At 45.9% G+C, this 24,087-nt stretch overlaps 1 protein-coding gene across 4 annotated transcripts in view; it reads left to right on the top strand.

Annotated features, from left to right (window-relative positions):
* The window catches only part of LOC105740845 (T-cell-specific guanine nucleotide triphosphate-binding protein 1-like), a 15,146-nt gene extending 465 nt beyond the window's left edge, over window positions 1–14,681 (top strand). For 2 of the 4 annotated variants that reach the window (XM_012514297.2, XM_023713221.1), the window contains exon 2: window positions 13,222–14,681. In XM_012514297.2, coding sequence (XP_012369751.1) covers window positions 13,243–14,502 — 1,260 coding nt within the window. In that variant the 5' untranslated portion in view covers window positions 13,222–13,242 and the 3' untranslated portion in view covers window positions 14,503–14,681. Of the gene's footprint in view, window positions 1–5,155; window positions 5,269–5,356; window positions 5,420–11,679; window positions 11,851–13,221 lie in introns of those variants that run through there. The other 2 variants (XR_002820732.1, XM_023713222.1) reach the window with 2 other exon arrangements.
* The last annotated feature ends 9,406 nt before the right edge of the window (window positions 14,682–24,087 follow it).

Below are 24,087 nucleotides of genomic sequence, written 5' to 3'. Positions count from 1 at the left end.
GCGGTTCAATCCCCCAGCACCACATGCCAGCCAGCCCCGCCCCCTGGTGGGCTGAGCTGGCCACACATACCTCTCTCTCTCTCTCTCTCTCTCTCTCTCTCTCTCTCTCTAATAAATAAAAAATTAAAAAAAAATACACATGCTGGACCTCACATCTAAGCTCTCAGGCAGAACACAGGGCTGTCGCCACACCAGCTGTGCCTTATTCAGAGCCTGGTGTGTGCCTCTCCATGTCCAATGCTGGCTTTGGCCTTTGCACCTAGCAAAGAGTTCTGTACATGGAGGGGGAGTCACTTTGGATCCTGCCCTGATCTTCCTTTGCTAAGGATTAGATCAAGGTGCAGTCACAACCTGACAGCATCTTCCCTCCCTCCTCTGAACGTGAGAACACTGACAGGGACCTTGCCCAGCCCGAGGATGTGTTGAGGACTTGAGGGCAGGCTTTCACCTCAGGGTCAGTCAGGAAGCGTTTCTCACACTCCTTCTGACTCCCTCCTCCTCACACTGCCTGTGCGCACTCTGAAGGGCTCTAGGGCAAAGGCACAGGCTCTTGGAGAGTGCTCTGCCCCAAATGCCACATCCTAATTACTCAGCAGGACCCCATTTTTTTGTTTTTTTGTTTGTTTTTTTTTTTTTTGCCAGCTCAGCCTACCCTGAGGGTGAGGCTGGCGCAGCATGTGGTGCCAGGGATTGAACTGTGATCCCCAGTGCCTGCCTAAGCTTGCCTAAGCAGGCACTTTAGACCACTGAACTATCTCACCGGCCCCAGCAGGAGCCCATGTTTAACAGCTATTCATTGCAACCTGGAGGGATGCATGAGGCTGGCCTGCATCTCTGCATGGATGGAGTCTGCGCAGCACAGAGCTGCACGTCCTCGTCTACTCCCTCCATCCTGTCAGTCAGCCCCCACTGCCCTCACCTGCCCATCTCCACCCACCAGGCTCCTCAGGCATTTCTGTGCCTCTGATGTGTCCCCCACCCTGACATCCTCTGCAGATGCTGTGGGGATGGGTGCCGGCTGCTGCCAGGGCCTCCCTGAGGCGTTGCTTGGCTATGGCTGGCTCACATGGGCTCACTGCTTCTGTGCTTCACCACACTTTGATTCCCAGAGGAGCCCCAGGGTGGGCTGCGTTCTGGGCTTCGAGGAGATGCCCCTTCAGTGGCCAGATGCCCAAGGTTGCCCGTCTCATTTATGTGAAGAAACGTGCTGCAGGAAGGCAGAGGCGCTCGCACCGTGCTCTACGTGGCTGGTGGAGCCCTCCGTCACTTGGCCACACACAGCCTTCCCCTTCTCCCTCCCCTGGAAAATACTGGCAGCCCTGGGCATGAGCCCCAAACCAGAGCTTGTCCCTGCTTGGAGCAGTTATTTCTTCAACTGCTCTACCTCCTGGGCTCGCGGGCTGCAGGAGGGGCCCTCCAGGACGCCTCTGGAGGTGGTGCCCAGTCCCACACTTGCAGCCTGGGGCACCACGTCAGCCTGCGGTCTGCCTGGGCATCTCGCCGGCCTCACATTTCCTGGCTCTCGCCATCAGGCATCTCTCGTTCTCTCCATGGGGCAGTGTAGAGGGCTGCACATCATTCACTGTATTTAGTCCCGCCTTCTAGTTCCATCTTGTTCCTCGACTGCAGGGAAGTCGTCTGCTGGAGAAGAGGTGGAGGTACAGAGGACTCCAGGACCAGGTACATTCTGTTGCTGACAGGGATGGGGACATGGGGGCCCCTCAGCTGCCCTTTGTCTCAGAGCACTACCTGCTGCCCTCCTGCAGCCTCTGCTCACCCCGTGTCTTCTCCTGATGGCTCACTCTGTCCTGAGCAGACCCTGGTGTCTTCTCTCCCTGCCTGGCTCTTGGATCCTGTCTGGCCCAAGCACAGTCTGCTGAGGAGTGGCTCCCAGGCCAGGCGGGCTGGCCCTTGAATAGCCTGAGCAACAATCCAGCCTGTTCTGTTTTCCTTCTATTATTTTACAGTTTAGAGCAGTTTCAATTTCAGAGAGAAGAGGAGATCCAGGCACCTGCTCACCCCACACATGCATAGTCTGCCCGTCGTCCACACTCCCCCCACCACAGTGGTATAGTGGGTCTCACAGATTGCAGTCACCTAACAGTGTCATTTAGGGTGGCTACTGCTTGGTACTGTTAAGGGTTGCATAATCACATGCAGAGCCCAGTATCCAATCTGATGGCTTCCTTGCAAGGATTGTCCCCACCCAAAATGTCCTCCGTGTTGTGTTTCTTCAGCCCCCTAGTTCCTGACAACCATGGATGGCTCAAGGATTTTCCATCATTTGCCTTTTCCCACATCACATGGAATTGGAGTCAGCCAGCAGGGGGCTCCTGACTTCTCCCATTTAGTAATGTGTGTTGGCCTTTCGCTTCCCTCAGGGCGTCCCGGGGCATTCCAGTCAGCTCTGAGCAGGATTTCATGGCCAGCCGGGCCACTGGTTATTGCCCTGTCCCCTGCTATGCGAGAGCCTTGTTGTTCTCAACTCTTGGTGTTCTGTGAAGGGTTTCAGGAAATATCAATATAGAAGTTTCTGTGTGAATATGAGTTCTCAACTAATTTCTATAATATCAAGGGCCTCAGTGCTGTTTTACTTATTTATTTATTCAATGTGTTTGGTCCAGCGTCTCACTGTTCAGCTTGGACTTGCAGTGAGCCTCCTGTGTCCAACCTCCCTAGTGCTGGGATTAGAGGTGCGCACCACCATGCCCAGTCTCAGTGGCCTGCTGTGAGCTGTGGGGGGTGCCATGTCCCTGAATGGCATGTGATACCAGGTATTGAACCCAGGTCTTTGTATTTGGGTGAGCAGGCATTTAGTCCACTGAGCAATCTCACCAGCCCATACATTTGTTTTTGAAAGAACAGCCAAACTGCCTTCCAAGAGGATCACCGTCTTGAGTTCCCACCCACGAAGTGGGACCATCCAGCTGGCCCACATCCTCACCAGCGCTGGTTGCATCAGAGCCTGGGCTGCTGCCGTGCCGCCTGCTGGGTCCTGTGCCTCTCCCTGGGGTTTCTCTCCCGGCCGTGGGGCGCAGGAGATGCTTGTGCTACTGATATAGGGGCCTGAAATTCTCAGCCTGTCCTGAATGAGTTCGTGTTCTCTAAAACTGAAGAATGAATTTTAGGAACAAATGGAGGTTGAGGGTAAAACTATTGGAAAGGAAAGCTTCTGTTGGAGAGGGGCAGAAGGGGGTCCCGAGTGGGTTGCCCAGGAAGCTGTCTCCTTCAGGTTATTTTATAGGACAAAACCATGCGGGGCTAAGGTAGAGACAAAGGAGTCTCGCTTAGGCGGATACAGGGTGGGACAAAGCTATGGTCAACCAAAGGGATTGTAAGCACCATTGCTCAGGTAAAATTTATTAGGCCTAGGACCAAATGGGGTAGCGAGTCACGTAGCAAGCGGGCATGAATGTAAATCAGGACCTTGTCTGGTGGCCTTCAGTTGGTGATTCTTCCCAACTAATGAGCAATCCTGGATGCCAACTTTAGGGAGGTCAGTATTTGTTTGATCTTTAGGTCTGGCTCACACCAGGAGCATCTCCCCAGTAAGGTGTCTGGTCTTTGTCATTCCCTTCGAGGGCCTGTCCCTAACTACCTACAATATTTCTATCTAACTCAGGTTGCCTGCAACAAGGGGACCATGGGCGATGACCATTCTGGCTTCTTCACGCTGAAAGGGGTGGTAGTTGTTGATCTACGGTCAGATGTACTCTTTAGAGGCTCTACGTAAAGGCCCTCGATAGATAACAGGCATTTTTCTCTTGGGTGGACGTATAGCTTTGAGTCTGGAGGAGACAAAACCAAAGAAACAATTAAGTATGCATGAGCCCAATAATAGTATCAACAGGGGGATTATGAATATAGTCAACAAAGGTTTCCACCAGGAAGAGTTAGTAATGGCTTCCCATAAGGATGATAAAGATAAGGTCCAAGGGCTTCAAGGTCGGACATACCATTGATCTGTTTTTTAATATCTTGAACAGCTACTGAAATATTTGCAGAAGGATCAGGAATGTACACACAACATTCAGTTTTTATAGTGCTGCTGTTAGTACATCCAGTGCCATCCGATTTTGGAGGATGGCCTGTCTCATTAATTTTACTTCTTCGTTTAAAAGAGAAAGACCAGTTGCGGTATCATTTAAGACCCGCTGAGTATAGCTGGTTAAGGCCTCAATGTGTTTCATGACCTCTTCTAGCCCTAGAGAAGGGATAAAAATAGAGGCCAAGTGATCATACCAGTGAAACATGCTTCTGGACCATTGGTGTTGTAGGTGGAGTAAATTTGCAGGTTTGTGGATATTTTTGACACTCCTGCCTTGTAACCAGGCAAACCCTAATGTGCATCTCCCTATCCATCCAGGGGGTAACCAGGGCCACAAATTGGTTCCACAAGACCAATGAGTGCCATTGGGAGCCTTTCATCTAAGGTCAAGATGATCACAACAGTCCGATGCAAACCAATCTCCAGGCTGTAAGGTTATTGTATGTATACACTGGTCAGGGGAAGTCCATCCCAAGTATTTAGTGGAGTTAGGCCAACGAGAAAATGAGTGATTCTTTTGTTCCCAACATAAAGGGTTTTTTTTGCTGAGGTGTCCTATGGTGGGGGTTAACCATAGATAATCATCCCATATTTGATAATAGTCATCTTGATATCTATGGTTGTTGGTCTTCAGGATAAGCATTTTATCTTGTAATAATGGCCTCATTAATGATTGTAAAGAGTCTTCAGTGGCCTTGAGTGAAAATATTCAATTATGTCCGGGATCACCAAGAGTGTGATATATAGGCCATTTAGTTACTTTATAATGCTGGGCTAAACGATAAACTTTTGAACTCCTTCGTATCTCCTCAATATAGTCTTGTAGTTTGTACCAGTCATCTCCTTGAAGCGGGGATACCCACCAAGGAAGTCCCAATGTACTTGACAAGGGGAGTAAACCACATATCCAACAAGAGGTTTGTTGCAATGACTGCATATTCCTGTGCCCACTTTAAAAAGGAGTTGTATCTTCCTCAAGGAAGCAAAAGTGTTAGTAAAAAGACTAATAGCATCATCACTTATCTGAGGACTTTGTGGGGTTTTTTAACAGGAATCTTAAGTCTTCTATGGGCTCACAGGAGTATTCAGATGATTGTTCGCTTCCAGTGGCAGTTTCTGGTTCCCAGAGTTTGAGTCTGCTGTGATGTATCCAAGAGTCCTGGCCTGTAGTCTTGACAGCTGAAGCAGTCGACAGGATCACTGTGTATGGTCCCTCCCAAGTAGGTCCTAAGGAAGGAGAAGACGAGGGAAGGGACTTTACCAGTACTAAATCTCCAGGGTGAAATATGGGACTTCCCTTTTCTTTAGGCTGAGCTTCTGTGAGCTGTTGAAGAGTTTGTTGAAATTTAGCCAATGAGGTGACATCTCTCAGTAAGTCATCTGTTTCTTTATCAAAGAGAAAATCGTCAGTGAGAAAAGGATGTCTGTAAAGCATTTCAAAAGGACTGAGGCCTAAGATTTGAGGTGTATTCCTTAGTTTAATCAGAGCTAAAGGCAATAAGTGAGGCCACTGCAGATGGGTCTCCTGAGCCATTTTACGAAGATGTCTCTTTAGGGTTTCATTGACTTTTTCTACCTTTCCTGATGATTGTGGCCTCCTTGCACAATGGAGGTGATGGTGAATACCCAGCGCTTGAGAGACATTTTGTGTGACCATTGCTTTGAAGGAAGGCCCATTATCACTCTGTAAGCTCTTTGGAAGTCCAAATCTAGGGATGATTTCTGAGACTAAGACTCTTACCACCTCTAGGGCCTTTTTTGTTTTGTAAGGGAAGGCTTCGACCCAGTTTGTGAAAGTATCTACCCAGACCAATAAGTACTAAAGTCCCTTACTTTTTGGCAGATGAGTAAAATCAAGCTGTAATCTTTCCTAGGATATTTACCATGTCTCTGTATATCTGGAAGAGCTAGTTCAATTAAGGGCATGGTTTTTTGACAGAGCTCACATGTCTTACTTATCTGTTTTTTTGTCTAGGAAAGTCCTTTTTTATGAATAGTTTTGAGGCCAACTGTTGGGTAACTACTGACAAATCTGTATGAGCTTTTATCAAACATCTAATAGGCTTTTTTATATTGGCAGTTAACATGGGTTTCCTCAGCCTGAGAGAGAGGGAAGACACATGACCACCTCAAACTGAAACTTTTTTGGCTCCATCATGAATATTTTTTTTTCTCTAGCATCTTTGGATATTTTTGCTTGAAATGTCCCTTTTTTCTGTCTTGATCCAGGAGAGCATAACTTTTTTTTTTCCTGACTGACCTTTATTTTATAGGCTCTTAGTATCACTATTTAATTTTTTGTGTATAATTTTATTTTGTATCCTTTTTACTATGAAACACTTTTTGAGAAATGTTTATCAACTGAGACAAATTTATTTTTGTAAACCCTTTTAACTTCTGTTCTTGTGTCAGATATCTAGGGTTTACTCAGCAAGATATAACTTTTTAGTTTTAAGGCCTTAATATGTGTCTCTATAGACAAAATCTGGTGGATCCCAGTTAAAGTAATATTAATCTAGCATATTTGTTATAGATTTTACCTGTATGATTACCTGGGTTTTGGTATCTTCTAGGAGAGAACAAATTTTCTGAGAAATTAGAGCATATATAATCAAAGCATGAACATGCAAGCTAACAGGTACATTTATAAACCCCTTTGTTTTGAGACTTAACAACTGTAACTCACTAGCTTTTAGACCTGTTTATTTATGGAGTCTGACAGTTTTTTATAAGTCTCTCTAGCTTTAGTTAAGAGACATTAGACCTATATTAACTATGAGCACGAAATACCTGAGTTACATCAGAAATCAACCAGATTAACTTATACACTTAATCATGAAATACACAGCATTTAGTCAGATTAAACCAATGAAATACCTTATAAGTCCTTGTACATGAACAACAATATATATTACATTTGTAAAAACTAGTCTTAGCATAATTATGATGAGTTAACAACCTGAGTATATTGTAGTATCTCGGTTACAGCTAAAGCAAGAAGTCTTTTAAAGTCTGTTTTTATTGAGGCAAGATGACTGGAAGGAACGTCAGGGCTGGAGAAGGACAAAGAGACTTGTGCTAATATCCAGCAACAGGCCGGGCTTTTCTCTAGTTATAATTCCTCAGGGCTCCTCCATGGAGATGACAGGTAGGGATAACAGTCCGGCCAGAGGGAGGAGGCAGGCCCAGCGCCTTCAGTCCCGCTGGGCCATCTGGGAAGCTGAGTCTGAGCCCTGGGGCCTCGCCTCAGAGTGCAGTCTCACTTCTAGTGGCTGTCTTGGCAGTCGGGGCCTGGCTTGTGGGCCTCTTACGGCAGTCCCTCTTACAGCGAGGGGCCTGGCTTCTGACAGCAGCAGCAGATAAGCCTCATCATCGTTGAGCTCTTCTTGGAGCCCAGAGAATCAGACTTAGAGTCTGTTTTGAGGCTGTAACAATTGCAGTCATTTTTATCTCTGTTTTTTCTCCCTGGTTTTCTCCCAGTTTTAATTATAGGACACTTAAACAGTTTTTAGTAAAGTATCAAATCAGTTGTCTGGAGCAAAAGCTATCTTTTGTACCTCTTGAACTTATCTATAAAAGTTATCTATTTTTTTATTAACATCTCACAAAGCATGCTTTACCAGTGCCTCTATTAAACATTTAAAGAAATCAGAGGGGTTTTATCTTTTTCCCGGTAAACAGCTAACATTTAAAATAACTACAAGGCTTAGTTCTAATTCTTAGATGTTTAAGAATATACACTTGAAAGAAAATGTCTTTTTTTAGTTTTCTTGCCTGGCTATTAGGGTACCAGGGATCTGACTATTTGGGCTCCAGTGGGAACTGGAAGTTCCACTGGCTGTCTATCTCTTGGCTTTTTAAAATTAACAATATTTTTTTCAAATGCAGTAGCAGCTTGTAATACTGCCTGTATTTCCATAGAAGTCAAAGCTTGGTTTAAGATTAACATTATGTCTTTTTAATCTAGTTTATAAATCTGAATAATTCCTATAAAAGACATCAATGTACTTATCAGGGTCATCTAAGGCACATGAACTGTGGAAGTTCCAAACTGTCTCTTCACTTTTTTAAAATGTATTTGTCCTTGAGGATCTTGTATAAACTCAGCTAAGAATGGGTGTAGCCTTTTAGAGGCCTTAATTGCAGTTGTTTATAAGCCCACCCTGTAGAAAGGCAAATACAGGGGAAGCCTTGCTTTCAGTGGTGGTGGCGAGGCTGAACTGCCTGGTTCTCCTGTTGCTCACATCTACATTTTAAAACTTAAATAACAATAACCTTCTTAATACAAACAAAATCTGAACATAAGACATTTTTGCCGCTTCTTTACATCATTCTTTTAGTTATAAACTAGCATCACAGTTAATGCTTTCTTCTTTATTCCATTTAAATGGCTCTTTAACATATAAGGAGCAAACGTCTTCGGGTGCCTAATGAAGCACACTCTAAAAGAGTAAGAGGGGCTGGTGAGATGGCTCAGTGGTCTAAAGCACCTACTTGGAACAAGCTTAGCAAAGCACAGGGACCGCGGTTCAATCCCCCAGCACCACATGCCAGCCAGCCCCGCCCCCTGGTGGGCTGAGCTGGCCACACACACACACACACACACACACAAATAAAATTTTAAAAATAAATAAATAAATAAAAGAGTAAGAGACTTTGACTGTGAGACCTCCACATCTGGAATACAATAAGAAATTAACACTTAGGGCGTGTCCCCTCCTTATTTCTAATTGATTCCCTCACTCAAGGTGTCCCTTGAGTAAACCTCTCCAGAGCAGGTGGACGCTCCTGTTGGAGAAAAGGGAGACAAGATCCCACCAACCTATCCATCCTCGAGCTGGTGCGGACTCTTATCTCCTGAACATCTCACAAACCCTTCACTTACTCTTCCTGACCATTTGTGAGTTAACAGCTACAATTAGTCCAGTGTTAGCAATGTGTACAGAAGGAAGCACAGCCATGGCACAAAAGGTCAATTAGAAGGGAGCAATTCTCGGGCTATAAAGATCACTCCTAGAGATTGATGGAGGAATTGACTGGGAACCTTGACACCGTGCACTGAATCAAGTCTCTGAGCGCCCGGTTCCATCCGATCACCTAGGTAAACATTTTTAGCAACTAGACAAGATTTAACCTCAGAGCTCACAGAGAAAACTTATATTTATCATATAGCAATCGCATGTTATATGTTGGTAAAGACAATACAGCTGGCAAGCATCTTACGCTTAGTTAACACGTAAGGCACAGGTATACATCACCTTCCCCTAGTAGCCACTGCGGAATGTAAACTATTGCAAGCTGCCTCAGCCTGATTTATGAAGGAGTGACTCATTAACTTGTTCTACTGAAAGTCTCAGGTAGAATTCTTAGTTTATTAGCAAAAAGGGAGAAAAAGTACAATAGGTAAGTGGAGATCTTTCAGTGGTCAGGAGCCAGTTTCCACCAAGGAACCTTCGGGTTTGGCGCCTTCTCCCCTCAGGCATTCTTGGCTTCTTTTGGCCCACACACCCAGAGATGTGTCCAGAAAGGAATCCAGCACTTTCTCCGGTCAACATTCCATCAGCCATAGGCTGTAATGGGGATTCCCCAAAGAACAGCTGGGAAACCTGTCCTCTGCTTCAAAGAGTGGCAGCTGCTCTAAGAGCATGTACTAGCTGGCAGAGTAATCACTGTTTGTCCAAGTTCTATAACGAATACTTAAAAGCCTGAACAAGATTACTAGCACTTTACACTAAGGGTTATAAAGTCCATAACTTATCTCTTATGTACCTAAATGATTAGACCTAGGGGAAAAGGTTCAATCCTCCCTCACACTAAATGTGTTTTGGTCCCATAAGTGTGCTGCTTTTGGAGACAGCTCCTTCTGGTGTCACCCAGAAGTCGGTTCTCCCCACTGTGTCTCAGGTTTAGCCTCCCGAAGGAGACCTGCCCAGAACACTAAGCTGGGACATGGCTTTTATATGTGTTTGCTTGGACAGGCATAGTCCTCTTTGTCTCATCTGACCCAGAGACAGGGTATGTGTCCTTTTTCTAAAATGACTTCCTTGTCTTTGGCGTTAATAAATGCTCATTTTCTAAGGGCTTCACTTAGTTGGAACAGTCAGGGTTTTCCTAATTTTACATGCCTCTAAAAAGGAAAGTACAAAGAGGTAGGAAAATTAGGAGTAAGGTCAAAGAAAAGAAACTAAAACAGATCAGGCCTGACATTTCCTCTAGCATCTAGAGGGAGATCAGAACCAGTCCATCCCGGTGAAACCTGTCCTCCAAGTCTTTAAGAATGGTTGCCAACCAAATGTCATTTAACTGGCAAAAGGAGTCCCGTGTTTCATATACAGGCATATATATTTCTGAATCCAAGCTGGCTAAAAGTCCCATTTTACAGAAGTTTGCATAAAGTACGCTAGGAGGCTTAACTTTGCTCTCGCTAGCGCTATTGTCTAAAGTCAAGCAAGGAATTTCAGTACATTTAGCATCTAGTTCAAATGCAACATGTACAAGTACAAGATAGTCATAAAATGTCCTTTTAGAGAAATATCATAACATTGTAACATTTCCATGTTTTAACTTAGATTTACCCACAACATTTTGATCAACATTTTAACAAAATCATGTAAAAGACAAGGCATAAGCAATTGCAAGCAATTTTAACAGAACTATATGAAACAGAACTGTATGAGGCAAAGCATGAACAATTATGAGCAATGGGCAAAGACATATTAACATTTGAAGCATAAAAATTTGTTACCTAAGCAAGTCCCAATTCAGAATTTATGAAAGAAAAGCAAACTCATACCTCTGTCCAATGATCTCAGTGGAACCTCCAAATGATATAGGGACATGAAATTCCCAACCTGGCTTGAATGAATTTGTGTTCTCTAAAACCGAAAAATGAATTTTAGGAACAAACGGAGGTTGAGGGTAAAACTTTATTGGAAAGGAAAGCTTCTGTCAGAGAGGGGCAGAAGGGGGTCCAGAGCAGGTTTCCCAGGAAGCTGCCTCTTCCAGGTTACCTTTATAGGGCAAAACCATGCAGGGCTAAGGTAGAGACAAAGGGGTCTCGCTTAGGGGGATACAGGGTGGGACAAAGCTATGGTCAACCAAAGGGATTGTAAGCACCATTGCTCAAGTAAAATTTATTAGGCCTAGGACCAAATGGGGTAGCGAGTCACGTAGCAAGCAGGCATGAATGTAAATCAGGACCTTGTCTGGTGTCCTTCAGTTGGTGATTCTTCCCGACTAATGAGCAATCCTGGATGCCAACTTTAGGGAGGTCAGCATTTGTTTGATCTTTAGGTCTGGCTCACACCAGGAGCATCTCCCCAGTAAGCTGTCTGGTCTTTGTCATCCCCTTTGAGGGCCTGACCCTGTCTAACTACCTACAATATTTCTGTCAAACTCCAGCTGCCTACAACACTACGTGTTCTCTGCTGAGGAGTCCCTGACATCCAGGTCTGTTTTTAGCGCTTGTTGGTTGGTTTCTTGTTCTTCAGTTCTACAACTCTGTGTATTTTGTACTATAGTCCTTTATCTGATGAGTGTTTATAATATAGCAAGAAAGTTTCCTCAAGCCCGAAGACTTCTGTTACCTGGTGACCCTTCCGGTGACATTTCCTCTTGCTTCTCTCTCTTAGAAGTGGCTGCTCACTGCGATACATGAGGTATGAACCATCAGAGAGAGCCCCGCACACTACATCTCCTTCACTTTGAGATCCCACAAACCCCTTCCTCCCTGAGCCTTTGAGACCTGACTTTTCTATCATGATGGATGCCCTGTCAGTGCAGGTCTGATGTTAAGTAAATCTGCCTCCAAATAGTGGGTGTAGTTTTGATACTTTGGTTGCCATAACAGTAATTTGGAAACTGAACCCAGAGCCCTTTCTAATATTTTGGAGACAGAGCTTTCTTGAGTTGCTCAGCCTGAGCTTGTCCCTGTGTTCTTTCTGCATTCGCATCTGTACCAACACCCACCCCCAGGCTAGGGCTACAGGCAAGGCCACTGCTCCAGCTCCCCTGAAAACTTTTTTGAAAAAAATGTATTGAGTATAAGGTCTACAGGGTCTCTCTACATACATGGGACTCATAGTGATCCTCCTGTTTTCAGCCTCTCAAATGCTGGGATTACTGGTGTGTGGCACCATGCCCAGTTTCAATCACCCTCTCAGTGTGCACCGGGGGCAGGGCCAGCATGGCTCGCAGCTGATGGCACCCAGGCCTCTGTGCTGTGCCTAAGCAGACACTTCAGCCTGCTGAGCTACCTGGCCAGCACCTGCAAGTCTTTTTTGCTAGTCAGTCGATATTTCCTCATATTCTTTTTTTTCTTTTTTTTTTTTTTGTGGAACTGGAGATTGAACTCAGGCCTTTGTGCTTGCAAGGCAAGCACTTATTTTACTGAGCTATTTCTCCAGCCCCTCTTCATATTCTTTTGAAACTGTATTCAAAAATTTTAAAACTTTAACAAAGTCATTTTACCACATACACATCTTTCATGGATGAACCTTCATTGCATCTCTAACTCAACCCCACAGCCAGGTCCTTGGTTTGGGCTGTTCCCTTTGTTCATGTTATGCTCAGGCCCATAACATGTCTTATTTTGAGGAAGGGTGCACATGTGGCCTCTGGCCATCCCTGCACTTCTGCTGAAAAGAGCACACTCCCCTTGCTGCATGCCATCACGCCTTGCACTGAGACTGGCTGCGGACCGCAGGGTCACCAGTTTGTGGGCTCCGCTTTGGGCACTAGTCCGTCAGCCTGGTCTTCCATGGGCATCGCACTGTCTCAATACTTCCAGCTCTGTAGTCTGAAGCCAGGTGTTGGGGTCACCCTCCGCTGGTGCAGAGGTCTGGTGCTGGTTCTACTGCTGCTTCAATTATGTACCTAGCCAGACAAAGAACCAAAGGGATGTGAACACAGGGTAAGGAGGCATGAATGTCTGAATGGAAAATCAGATGCTGAAATCAGTGAAGAGTGTCCTGAAGGGGCAGGGAGAGCAAGGAAAAGAAAGAGCCTGGAGAAGGGGTGGCTCTGCTCTGAGCCAGGACTCCTGGTGACACTCAAGGGAAACTTTTCCCAGTTCTGATGAGGCACCTGGACAGAGGTACTGCCCTGTCCTGACAGGGAAATGGGGCCTCCCCTCATGGGCTACCCTTGACCTTTCCACTCTGTTCTTCTTCTAGAGACCTCGACAGTACCCAGCCATGGGTCAGGGGTCCTCCACAGACACTAACACGGAGAGTGCTGACCGAGGCTCCAGCTTCAACAGTTATTTTGAAAATTTCAAGGTGGAAAGTAGAATCATCTCAGAGGAAACAAAGGACTTGATTCAGTGCTATCTTGAGAAAGGGGACATTGTGAGAGCAGTTGTTACAGCTAACAAGGCGCTGAATGACATCGAGAACGCTTCACTGAGCATTGCGGTGACTGGGGAGACTGGATCAGGAAAGTCCATGCTCATCAATGCGCTGCGGGGGCTGGGGCCTGAGGACAAAGGAGCCGCGGCCACTGGGCCGGTGGAGACCACCATGAAGAGAGCCGAGTACAAACACCCGAGCCTGCCCAGTGTCTCAATATGGGACCTGCCCGGCCTCGGGTCCACCAGTTTCCCTCCTGAGACGTATCTGGAAGACGTGAAGTTTGCCGAGTACGACTTCTTCCTCATCGTCTCTGCCTCGCGCTTCAAATACAATGACGTGCGCTTGGCCCAAGCCATTGCAAGGAGGAAGAAGAACTTCTATTTTGTTCGCACAAAAGTGGATTTAGATTTAGCCAGTGAGAAGCTGACTAAACCTACAGCCTTTAATGAGGACCGCATACTCCGAAGCATTCGAGATGACTGTGTGAGAGGGCTGCAGAACGCCCAGGTGAGTGCTCCTGAAGTATTCTTGATCTCCAGCCTTGATACCTCACAGTTCGACTACCCTGAGATGGAAACTGCCCTTCTGAGGGACCTGCCGGCTCACAAGCGCCACATCTTCATGCTGTGCCTGGGCACCGTCACAGAAGCCGCCATTGACCGGAACAGAGATGCCCTGAAGGAGAAGGCCTTCCTGGAGATCATGAAGGAGAGAAGATATGCCTGGATACCGCTTGTGGGCCTCTTCTGTGAGAGTAACTTAAAGAAGCTAGAGGACGTCTTGACCAGGTACAGGGCTCACTTTGGGCTGGATGATGCGTCACTAGATAAGATAGCAGCGGACTTTCACGTCTCCGTGGAGGAACTCAGAGCACGCCTGCAGTCTCGCCACCTCCTGTTGGCTCAGAGGGACGGAACCCTTGGGGAGTTCATGAGGCAGCTTCTGGAGAAGGTCCACGCAGTCACTGGAGGACCCTTCGCCGCTAGTGCGTACTTTAACAAGACCGTGTATTTTCACAATTATTTCCTTGACACTTTGGCAACTGATGCAAAAGCTCTCCTTAAGAAAGAAGACCTTTTTGGTGCTTCTGCCAGCTCTGCTTAGGGCCACAAAAATGGCTAAGTGAGGCAGTCACCACCGGCCCTCACCCTGCGGTGCTCACTGCTCTGGGCCTCTCATCCTTCCTTATGCTGTGCTACAAATTACCTGCTGCAAGCAGGTGCAGCATCCACACCCACAATAATCTATCACAAACTCCACAAGCTTCCCCGTGACTGCATGAGGCTTTGCCAGGACATCTAGACACAAACCCTAACATTCTGCCCCTGGATCCCCAAAGTCTCATGCCCATCATTTTATGCAAAAGGTATTTTAGTCCATCTCTCAGAGTTGCCAAAGCCCTAACAGTTTCAGCACTGCTGAAAGGTCTAAGTCCCAAGTCTCCTCCAAGATCTAAGGCAAACTCTTAGCTGTGAGCCCCTGTACAAATGAAAAGTTAAACACTTCCAACATTCAAAGGCATAGGATAAACATTACCATTCCAAAAGGTACACACAGAAGGATACTAAGCATTGGGAACAAACCAATTCCATATTAAGTCCTGTAGTTCCATGTAGAACACCTGAAGTAATCTGTGGCAAATTGTGAGCTCCATGTGACTCTACCCCTATGGCACTTGTGGTGGTGTTGCAGGCAACCTGAGTTAGATAGAAATATTGTAGGTAGTTAGACAGGGACAGGCCCTCGAAGGGGATGACAAAGACCAGACAGCTTACTGGGGAGATGCTCCTGGTGTGAGCCAGACCTAAAGATCAAACGAATGCTGACCTCCCTAAAGTTGGCATCCAGGATTGCTCATCAGTCGGGAAGAATCATTGACTGAAGGCCACCAGATAAGGTCACCCACTTGCTACATGACTCGCTACCCCATTTGGTCCTAGGCCTAATAAGTTTTACCTGAGCAATGGTGCTTGTAATTCCATTGGTTGACCATAGTTTTGTCCCACGCTGTATCTGCCTAAGCGGGACCTCTTTGTCTCTACCTTAGCCCCGCATGGTTTTGTCCTATAAAATAACCTAAAGGAGACAGCTTCCTGGGCAACCCGCTTGGGACCCCCCTTCTGTCCCTCTCCGACAGAAGCTTTCCTTTCCAATAAAGTTTTACCTTCAACCTCCGTTTGTTCCTAAAATTCATTCTTCGGTTTTAGAGAACACGGACTCTTTCAGGCCAGGTTGGGAATTTCACTTCCCTGTATCCGTGGTAGCTCCCGTGGCTTCTGTCTTAGGCTGGCTTTGCTCCTTCCTTGCAGTTTCTCTTAGATGATCCACGTACCTGGCTTTTCCAAACCTTTGGGGTTTCCAATGAATAGCTTCTCACTCGCAGCTTTACCCACTGCCCTCCCAGGGGCATGCTGCCTCGCCTCCCAGGCTGCCTTCTGAAACCTGGATGGAAGCCTTGTCAACCTCAGAGCTTCTGCATTCTGCGTGTGCCTAAGAGCAATGCCACGTGGATGACGCCAAGGGCTGCTGCCAGCTGGAGCAGCAGCCAGGCTTCCTTCTCTCTTGGCTGTAGGAGTCGAGTGCCTGAATCGCTGAGCACTCTGACCCTGATTCTGAGGAACAAATTCTCTGTGCCGGCGCCGTCCTGAAACCTGGTGTGGCCAGCACTGCCATTCTGAAACCTGGGGCTCTGTGGCTTTTTTCCTGAAGGCAAAGCCCCTGACCTTTGCAGTTCTGAGGCTGCCAAGGGTGGACACCTGCCACCTCCTGTGAGCCCTCATGCTGTCCTTTCCACCGTTTTATTCTTTCCTGGCAGTGGACATCCTCTAAGCTCTGTCTTAGCATTCCACAGCTTTCTTGGGAGCTTCTTTTCTGGCCAAACTCACATTTTAAACCATCCTGCTGGGCTCTTTGCTCTTCATTCTCTACATAAATCTGGCTAAAAGCTCTTAATGACAGCCATGCGACTGCCTCAGTATTTCACCGCTTTGAAATATCCTTTGCCAGATTGATCATTCCACCACACTTAATCTCAATCTCAGGCAAAGTCTCTGGACATGAACAAAATTCAGACAAACTTTCTGTCATGCCATGACACACATCATCTGCAGTCCAACAGCCAGTGCAGTCCTTCTTCCCAGCAGAACCCTCCCAGCCTGCTCTTTACAGGCAGGATTTCTATCAGCCTTCTGGTCTTCTGAGCTCTGAGCAGAATTTCCCGCAGAACACCCAAAGCTTTTTCAGCATTCTCTTGTAGGAACCTTTTCCTATCTCTTCCCGTAAGCTACACGCCAAATCCATAACCCACACGATCGGGTTTGGCCACAACAATGACCCCACTTCTCTGCTATCAAATCCTATCTCAGTTACTCTTCTCTCATTGCTCAGACAAATACCTGACACTCAAAATGACGCAAGGAAAGGTTTATTTAGCTCAGTTACTGGACATTTCTGTCCATACTCAGCTGGCTCCAAGACAGAGTGGCACACGGGAGAGAGCAACCTTTCATGGTGGTGGCAAAGAGCAGGGAGAGCCGGAGAGGGTGGCAGCAGCTCAGGCAGCCCGCGAACCTCTCATCCCTCCTTACACTGTAATGGAAAATTTCATGCCCACGACAAGTGCAGCCTCCACACCCACAATAAGCAATCACAGACTTTACAAGCTGCCCCATGACTCCATGCAGCTTTGAGGAGACAACCATACACAAACCGTAACACCAGCTCTTGGGAGGCTGAGGCAGGAGGATTGTTGCAAGTTCAAAAGCAGCGTGGGCTACAAATTGAGCTCAAGTCCAGCCTAAGCTGAATAACAAGACCCTGTCAAATAAATAAATAAATGAATAAGTCCCAAACCTTGGACCCTGAACCAGTCACAAACTAGATTCAGCTGCCTTTACAGTCGCTCCACGATGCCGAGGCTTTGGGGAGCGTTTCGACACGCACCGAGAGGCGCACCCACGCAGGCTTCCTGCAGAGCCTCCAGAGCAGGCGTGCTCCGCTCCAGGCCAGGCTGCAGACACCAGCACCAGTGCTGCGAGGGGGGCACCGAGCGGCTCACTGACCTACGGCAGAGCTCCGCAGGGCCCCGGCTCCCACGGTGTGTGAATCATCTGCACTCTACTTCACTTTAAAAGGCGACAGTGGGTGGGGCTGGAGAGAGAGCTCCGCAGTCTAAAGGCCTGCCTGGCAAGCACAAGGACCCAGGTTCGATCCCCCGTACCATCAGGTTGCACCCCCAGTACCACGTGCTGCACAGGCATGCCATGCCAGCCACCAAAGTTGGGCATTGTGGCACACACCTGTAATGCCAGTGCTGGGGAAGCTGAGACAGGAGGATCTCTATGAGTCCAAGCTGCATAGTGAGACCCTGTAACAAGTAAATAAGTAGGTAATTTTTAAATAAGTGATAGTACACTCCATTTCATCAAATAAGGGCCAGGGAGATGGCTCAATGGAATAAACACTTGCCTGGTAAGCACAAGGGCCTGAGTTCAATCCCCAGCTCCACCAAAAAAAAACAAAAAAACCTCCCAAAAAAAACATCAAATAATCCTGCAAACCATACCATCAGAAATGTACCATTCAGGGCTACAGGATAAATCCTGAGAGTACTTGGCTGACCTTATCAGATACAAAAGTTACATTTCTGGGTATATAGGTCTTGCTATATCTTGGTCTTAACCATCCAGCAGAAAAGTATAAAAATGAGGTATATAAAGTAAATCCATATTAATATGATGGGCTGTAAAAGGCTCAAGTCAATAACTTCTGAGGATAACCCACTAATATTATAAACTGCTAGCCAGTGTTGGATTGTTTAGTTGAATTCAAACACCTATATTATTTAAATGCCAATAGAATATTCACCTCTGATAGGACAAAAAAAATAAAAATTAATTAAAAAAAGAAACAAAAGAGAGATCATTTTGTATTTATATATACAAAATAGGATAAATTTACAGCTACTTTTGCTTAACTCAGTGAGAAGAAAGAGGTGTACTAACAGTGTTTGGACAGAATATCCTGTCTGCTTCTTGTACTATGGATAACCACAAGAAGATAACAACGTACAGTGTATCGACTATCAAAATCTGTCCTATTAATCAGCTGTGAAACTGTCTTATTCATATTTATTTCTCAATTAAAAAAAAAAGAAAAAGAAGTGTACCATTAAGGTCTGGCCAGATAGCTCAGTGAATTAAAGCACCTACTTAGGCAGAAGCAGGGACTGGGGTTCGATCCCTGGTGTGCTGGGCCAGCCCTGCCCCTCAGGCATGCTGAGACAGCAATTGAGACTGGGTGTGGTGACACATGCCTGTAATTCCAGCACTCATGAGGCTAAAAACAGGAAGATCACTAGGAGAGTCTGATCTGTGTAGTGAGACCCTGTCCTAACTACAAACAAAACAAAACAAAACAACAAAACATATACAACATTGTAGTAAGACAATCCTGATGACATTTTATGATATGCTTAAATATTTTTTTGTTTTATTTTGACATAACATAAGACTTTTAACCAATCATCTCTATCTAATACATAAAAATCTTTAATTGGTCCTCCTTGAATTAGATATGCATCACAAGTTTTTTATTAAAGGCAGAAGTATGAATCTGAAAAAAAGTCTTATTCCAGTAAGCAATCTTTGTTTTATATTTTGAAATACTTGTACACCTGAAATCAGAAATTCACTGAATATACCATGAGATTCACAATATTGAATTGCCGTACACATATGAAAACCTTTATTTCTTAATTTTGTACCAAAGCCATCTTTAGAAAGAAAACCTTTTTTTAATTTTTTAAAAAAGTTTATCTTTTAACTAATGACCAGTTTTTTGAGGGTTTTTCCTAAGAGACTATTGAGAGTATTGGGAGCTCCTTATTAATGAATAAAAAGGTTGGCCACACCTCTTATTCATCAATTGGACTCCTCTCTTAATTTTTCCCACTCTATGAAATTATTGTTTAATTAGCTTAAACCTTATGATGAACTGTGTATAAGTCAATTTTAATGTCACTGTATCTGGTAATTTAGGGAAAAGCATGCTTTTAAGTCCAAATCTCAACTTATATTTGGAGCAAATTACCATAATACAAAAAAGAGGAATAGCTGTTCATTGAAAGACTCACAAGGGCTGGCCAGATAGCTGAGCGGATTAAAGCACTTGCTCAGGCAGATGCAGGAGTTGGAGGTTTGATTCCCTGGCCAGCTATGCTGGCCCTGCTCCTGGGGTGAACTGAGGCAGCAATTGAGACTGGGTGTGGTGGTGCGTGCCTACAGCCCCAGCGCTTGGGAGGCTGAAAACAGGAGAATCCCTACAAGTCTGATCTGTGTGGTGAGACCCTGTAATCCCTGTCGACCCTGTACTGAAATACAAAAACAAGAAAGAAAGACAAGCACACAAATACACAGACACATAAACATCCTTATAAAATCAAGAGTGCACTCAAATATTTGGCCAAATAAAATTATAGTAACTATTGCAATTTTTTTAAAAAATCATAATTATGAATAGACTAATCAGATTTTGTGATTTGTCAATTATCAGAGATCTCTTATTAGAAATATGCGGAAGGAATACAATCTTTTATCTGTAATTAATATGCATGTTTTTATTTTTCTGGTTTTTGTCACCTAGTTAGACCTTAGACTTCCATTTGGTCAGTTTCTTGAATAGCCCCCAGGTTTGATCTGGCCTCATCACTTTTAACTACTGATAGCTTTTCGAAGGGTGTCACAGCAGAGAAACAGGCAGAAGGTAAAAGGGGAAGGGGCTTTATGATCTTTGAGGACATAGAGAGAATCTGGGGAAGATAGGGAATTCTCTGGATTGGAGCAATGAGAGGCTGAGGCTTTCGTGGATGTCTGCAGGGGTGGAGCTTGGGGGGATGTCTAGAAGTACCTGGGGAGCTGGTTGGGGTCTTCCCTGTGGCAGCGGGAAAGGTGAAAGGATACTGCACCCTGAGCTGGGTTGGAGAAGAAGGGGGAGGAGGTCTCTGGGAAGATGAGCTGGTGTTTTCAGGGCTTCAGCCATATTAGATGACCATCAGAATAATTCAGCAATTCACACTAGGGCCAGAGCCTGTCAGCTACCTCTTTAGATCCGGCTTCATGGTACAGCCTGACAGTACACTCTGATCCCCAAATATGTTCTTTAGCGCTCTGGAAATGCACAATCACGCCCTCTGCCCCGGGTTAGCTGTGGCCTGAGCCCCCCGCTGTCCAGCCTGGAGATCTCGCCAAAGGGTGCTGTTTAGCCTGCTTTTCCTCTTACCTGGTTTGTCTTTCTGTTTCTTTACTTTTATTTTTTTGTAGAATTTAAAAGACTAACATTGTGTACTACCAAGTGAAGTCCACTATGAGGTGAATTTTGCAAAGAAAAATTCTCCTTTTTATATATGGCAAGATTAATAGCTGCACAATTCACTGTTGAGTTTTAATTTGAAAAGGTTTAGTAGTAGATATCATAAGTCAGATTTCTCCTTCATAATCACTATCAATAATTACCAAATGTACAAATACACCTTGGCCAGTATATTACTCCTTTCCACAATAAGATCTATAGTATCTTCTGGAATAGGGCTGAAAACTCCAGTGTGAATTTTGTGAACTCAATAAATTGGGAGCAAAAGCTGATTTTTCTGCAGCTATTGGATCTAAATCTGTTTCTCCAGGGGTTGCATGGAAAAGCTCTGTGACCTTGCATTTGGTTGAGCTTTGGGCTGGCCAGTGGAAACTGCAGGTGTCCCGTATTGTCTATCTCTGGCCCGGGATGGTGGACTCATTCTCCAGGTTTCCTGAGATTGCACATGTTGGCCGCTGTTATCAAGTACGGAGTGGCACTCATTAGCCCAATACTTACCTTTTCCGCATCTTGGACAAAGCCCAGGAGCAGTCTTGCTATTCTTATCTCCTTTTTCCTTTTTATCTTGTCCTTCTCTGCCGTCTTTTCTCATGTGACCCACTTTTCCACAATTCAAACATCTGGGATGATTTTGTTTCAAAGAAGACTGTAGGGCAGCTACCAATAAATTAGCTTTGTGTGGCTGGGAGCAGTATCCGCACAGGCCTTAAGGTACTCTTCCAGTGATGCGCTCTGTGCCTTTGAGGGATGTGGGGCCTTCTGACATTCGGTATTCACATTCTTGAAAGACAAAATTTGTAAAGATAAATCTCTAAAATCTGGTGCTCTCACTGTTTCGTGCATAGCCTCCCTTAATCAGGAAACAAAACCTACATATGGCTCCATATTAGACTGGAGAACTTTAGCGAACAGGTTTTGAGCACCCCTGGCCTTTCCACCTTTTCCCACGCCCTCAAGCAACAAATGAGTTTGCACAATAGCCACCTCATCATACTGCAGTTGGTTTGGCTACCCAGCCAGGCCCCCGACCCGGTGAGCTGATCTGATGAAACATTAATTGGGAGTTGTCCCCTGTTAACCCTCTCTTGAATATCTGCTTTATCTTTCCACCAAGTTCTAAACTGCAAGTATTGGCTTGGCTTCAAAATTGTAAGGCACAAGGGGCTGGAGAGATGGCTCAGTGGTCTAAAGCACCTACTTGAAACAAGCTTGGCAAAGCACAGGGACCGCGGTTCGATCCCCAGCACCACATGCCAGCCAGCCTCGCCCCCTGGTGGGCTGAGCTGGCCACACACACAATAAATAAATGTAATAAATAAAAATAAATAAATATTAAAAAAAAAAACAAAGGAAAAGCTTTAAAAAAAAAATTGTAAGGCACAAATTTCCCAATCATGAGGGATTAATCTATGTTCATTTGCTAAAGCTTGTGTTAATCCAATCACAAGGTCGACTGCATACCGTAATAGGCTATGACAGCTTGCATGACCACCTGCTTTAAATCTTTAATAACCCGAAAAGCTAAGGGTTGGTGAGCCCACTGTACATAGCCATTTGGGTGTTGTCCATTTGGGGGTGCTGCTGAGCCATAACAGGATAGACTCCCAGTGGTGCTCTGTAAGCCGGCGGGCTCCCTGGTTCCTTCCTGGCAATCAAGCGTGAGCCACTGCACTCTTATTAGGCCCAGCAGCCGAGACAGCGTGCTTATCTTCATGTGCAGGAGCTGAGGGACTAGTTGGGGGAGGAGGCAGCAGTTGAATTTTAGCAAACACTGAAGGTGAAGTTGAAACATCTAGTTGCTCCACCACTTCGGGTATCAATTGTGTCAAATGTTCCATATGGCAGGATAACTCCGGGGTATGATTTGCCTCTTTCCCCAACCCATCCCCCTAGATGTCTGAAAAGTCCTGGAATCAGAGGAGACAGGCTGACAAGCCAGAAATGTCTGATTTATTTTTGGATTCTCTGATTTAGATTTATTGCACTAAGGCCAGCCAAATAGCTCAGCAGATTAAAGTGCCTGCAAGCAAGCTTAGGGGTCAGGGGTTTAATCCTTGGGCCATGCCGTGCCGGCCCCACCCCCAGGGCACACTGAGACCATAATTGAGACTGGGCGTGGTGGCTTGCACCTGTAATCCCAGCTCTTGGGAGGCTGTAAAGAGGCGAATCACTGGGAGTCCGACCTAGTAGTGAGACCTTGCACACCCTGTAGACCCTTCCCTAAAAAAAAAAAAAAAAAAAAAAAAAAAAAAAAAAAAGAGAGAGAGAGATTTATCACACAAAATTCACAAATTAAGAGATATCATACTGCCTTTGTGCTCGTAGTGCCCTTGTTTTACAGGACTGCCTTTCTGAGTCTGAGGCATGGGGCGGTGGTCTGAAGGCATTCCACCGCGACTCGCAAGCGCAAGGGCGCGACTCCCGCGCCGAGCGGAGCGTCCGTGCTGGAGCTGGCCGCTCTGCACTGCAGGCTCGCTCGCTCAGAGTCTCTCCGCCGTGCTTCCAAAGCGAGGAGGTAAGCTTACACGAGACCACACGCTTTATGCGCTGCACAGAGCTCTCATAACTTGTTTCCAAACTTTTAAGTTGAAAGCAGCCTTTCCCGTAGACGGAAACCAGTAACAATGTCTTTTTGTACGTGAAAACGATTCCATGAAACTCCTTGGTTTCACCTTTCCGCTCATCCTCTGAGTAACGTCGGAATAAGACGGACTAGTCCTTCCCCACTGCCGCGGAGTTCCCATCACTCTGAGCCTTTCTGGTCTCGCCTGCTCTCGGCGGACTTTCTCCACACGGTCAGGCCTCTCTTAACTCACCCCGGTGGTCTCCGTGCCCCACGTTGAGTGCCACTTGTACGTTATGAGTCACAGCCGAAAGGAACGAGAAGGCCCGACGACTATAGCTCCAGAACTCTCACCGGGTTTAGTCTTTGGCGAAGCGAGCCCAGAGCCGCAGAAGTATCTCCCATTTATTGAGGGCTAACGGCAGCTAAGGAATGTGCGCGGCTACCTTGGTGAACACACTACTCTCTCTTCTGACTTCCGCATTTACCTAGCTCTAAGTTTACATGGTGCTAGCCAGTGACATCCCAAGCAAGGGACCAAAGGGCAGACAGGGCGCCGGCAGAAGCTGCTACCTGCAGCCTTGAGTCAAAGCTGGCTGGAATGTGCGGGACAGGCAGCTCTCCCTGGGCTCTGTTTCTTGCTCTTTGCTCCCTGGGACATCAGGCTTCTGTTTCATACCTATATCTTGCATCTATATAAAGAAGGTCTTGGGGGCCGGGGAGATGGCTCAGTGGAATAAGTGCTTCCCCGCAAGGGC

Source organism: Octodon degus, unplaced genomic scaffold (assembly GCF_000260255.1).
Source record: "Octodon degus isolate 3935 unplaced genomic scaffold, OctDeg1.0 scaffold00029, whole genome shotgun sequence".
In the NCBI taxonomy this organism is placed as follows: Eukaryota; Metazoa; Chordata; class Mammalia; order Rodentia; family Octodontidae; genus Octodon; species Octodon degus.
The sequence above is the reverse complement of the archived record's forward strand: the minus strand, read 5'-3'. Positions and strand labels throughout refer to the sequence as shown.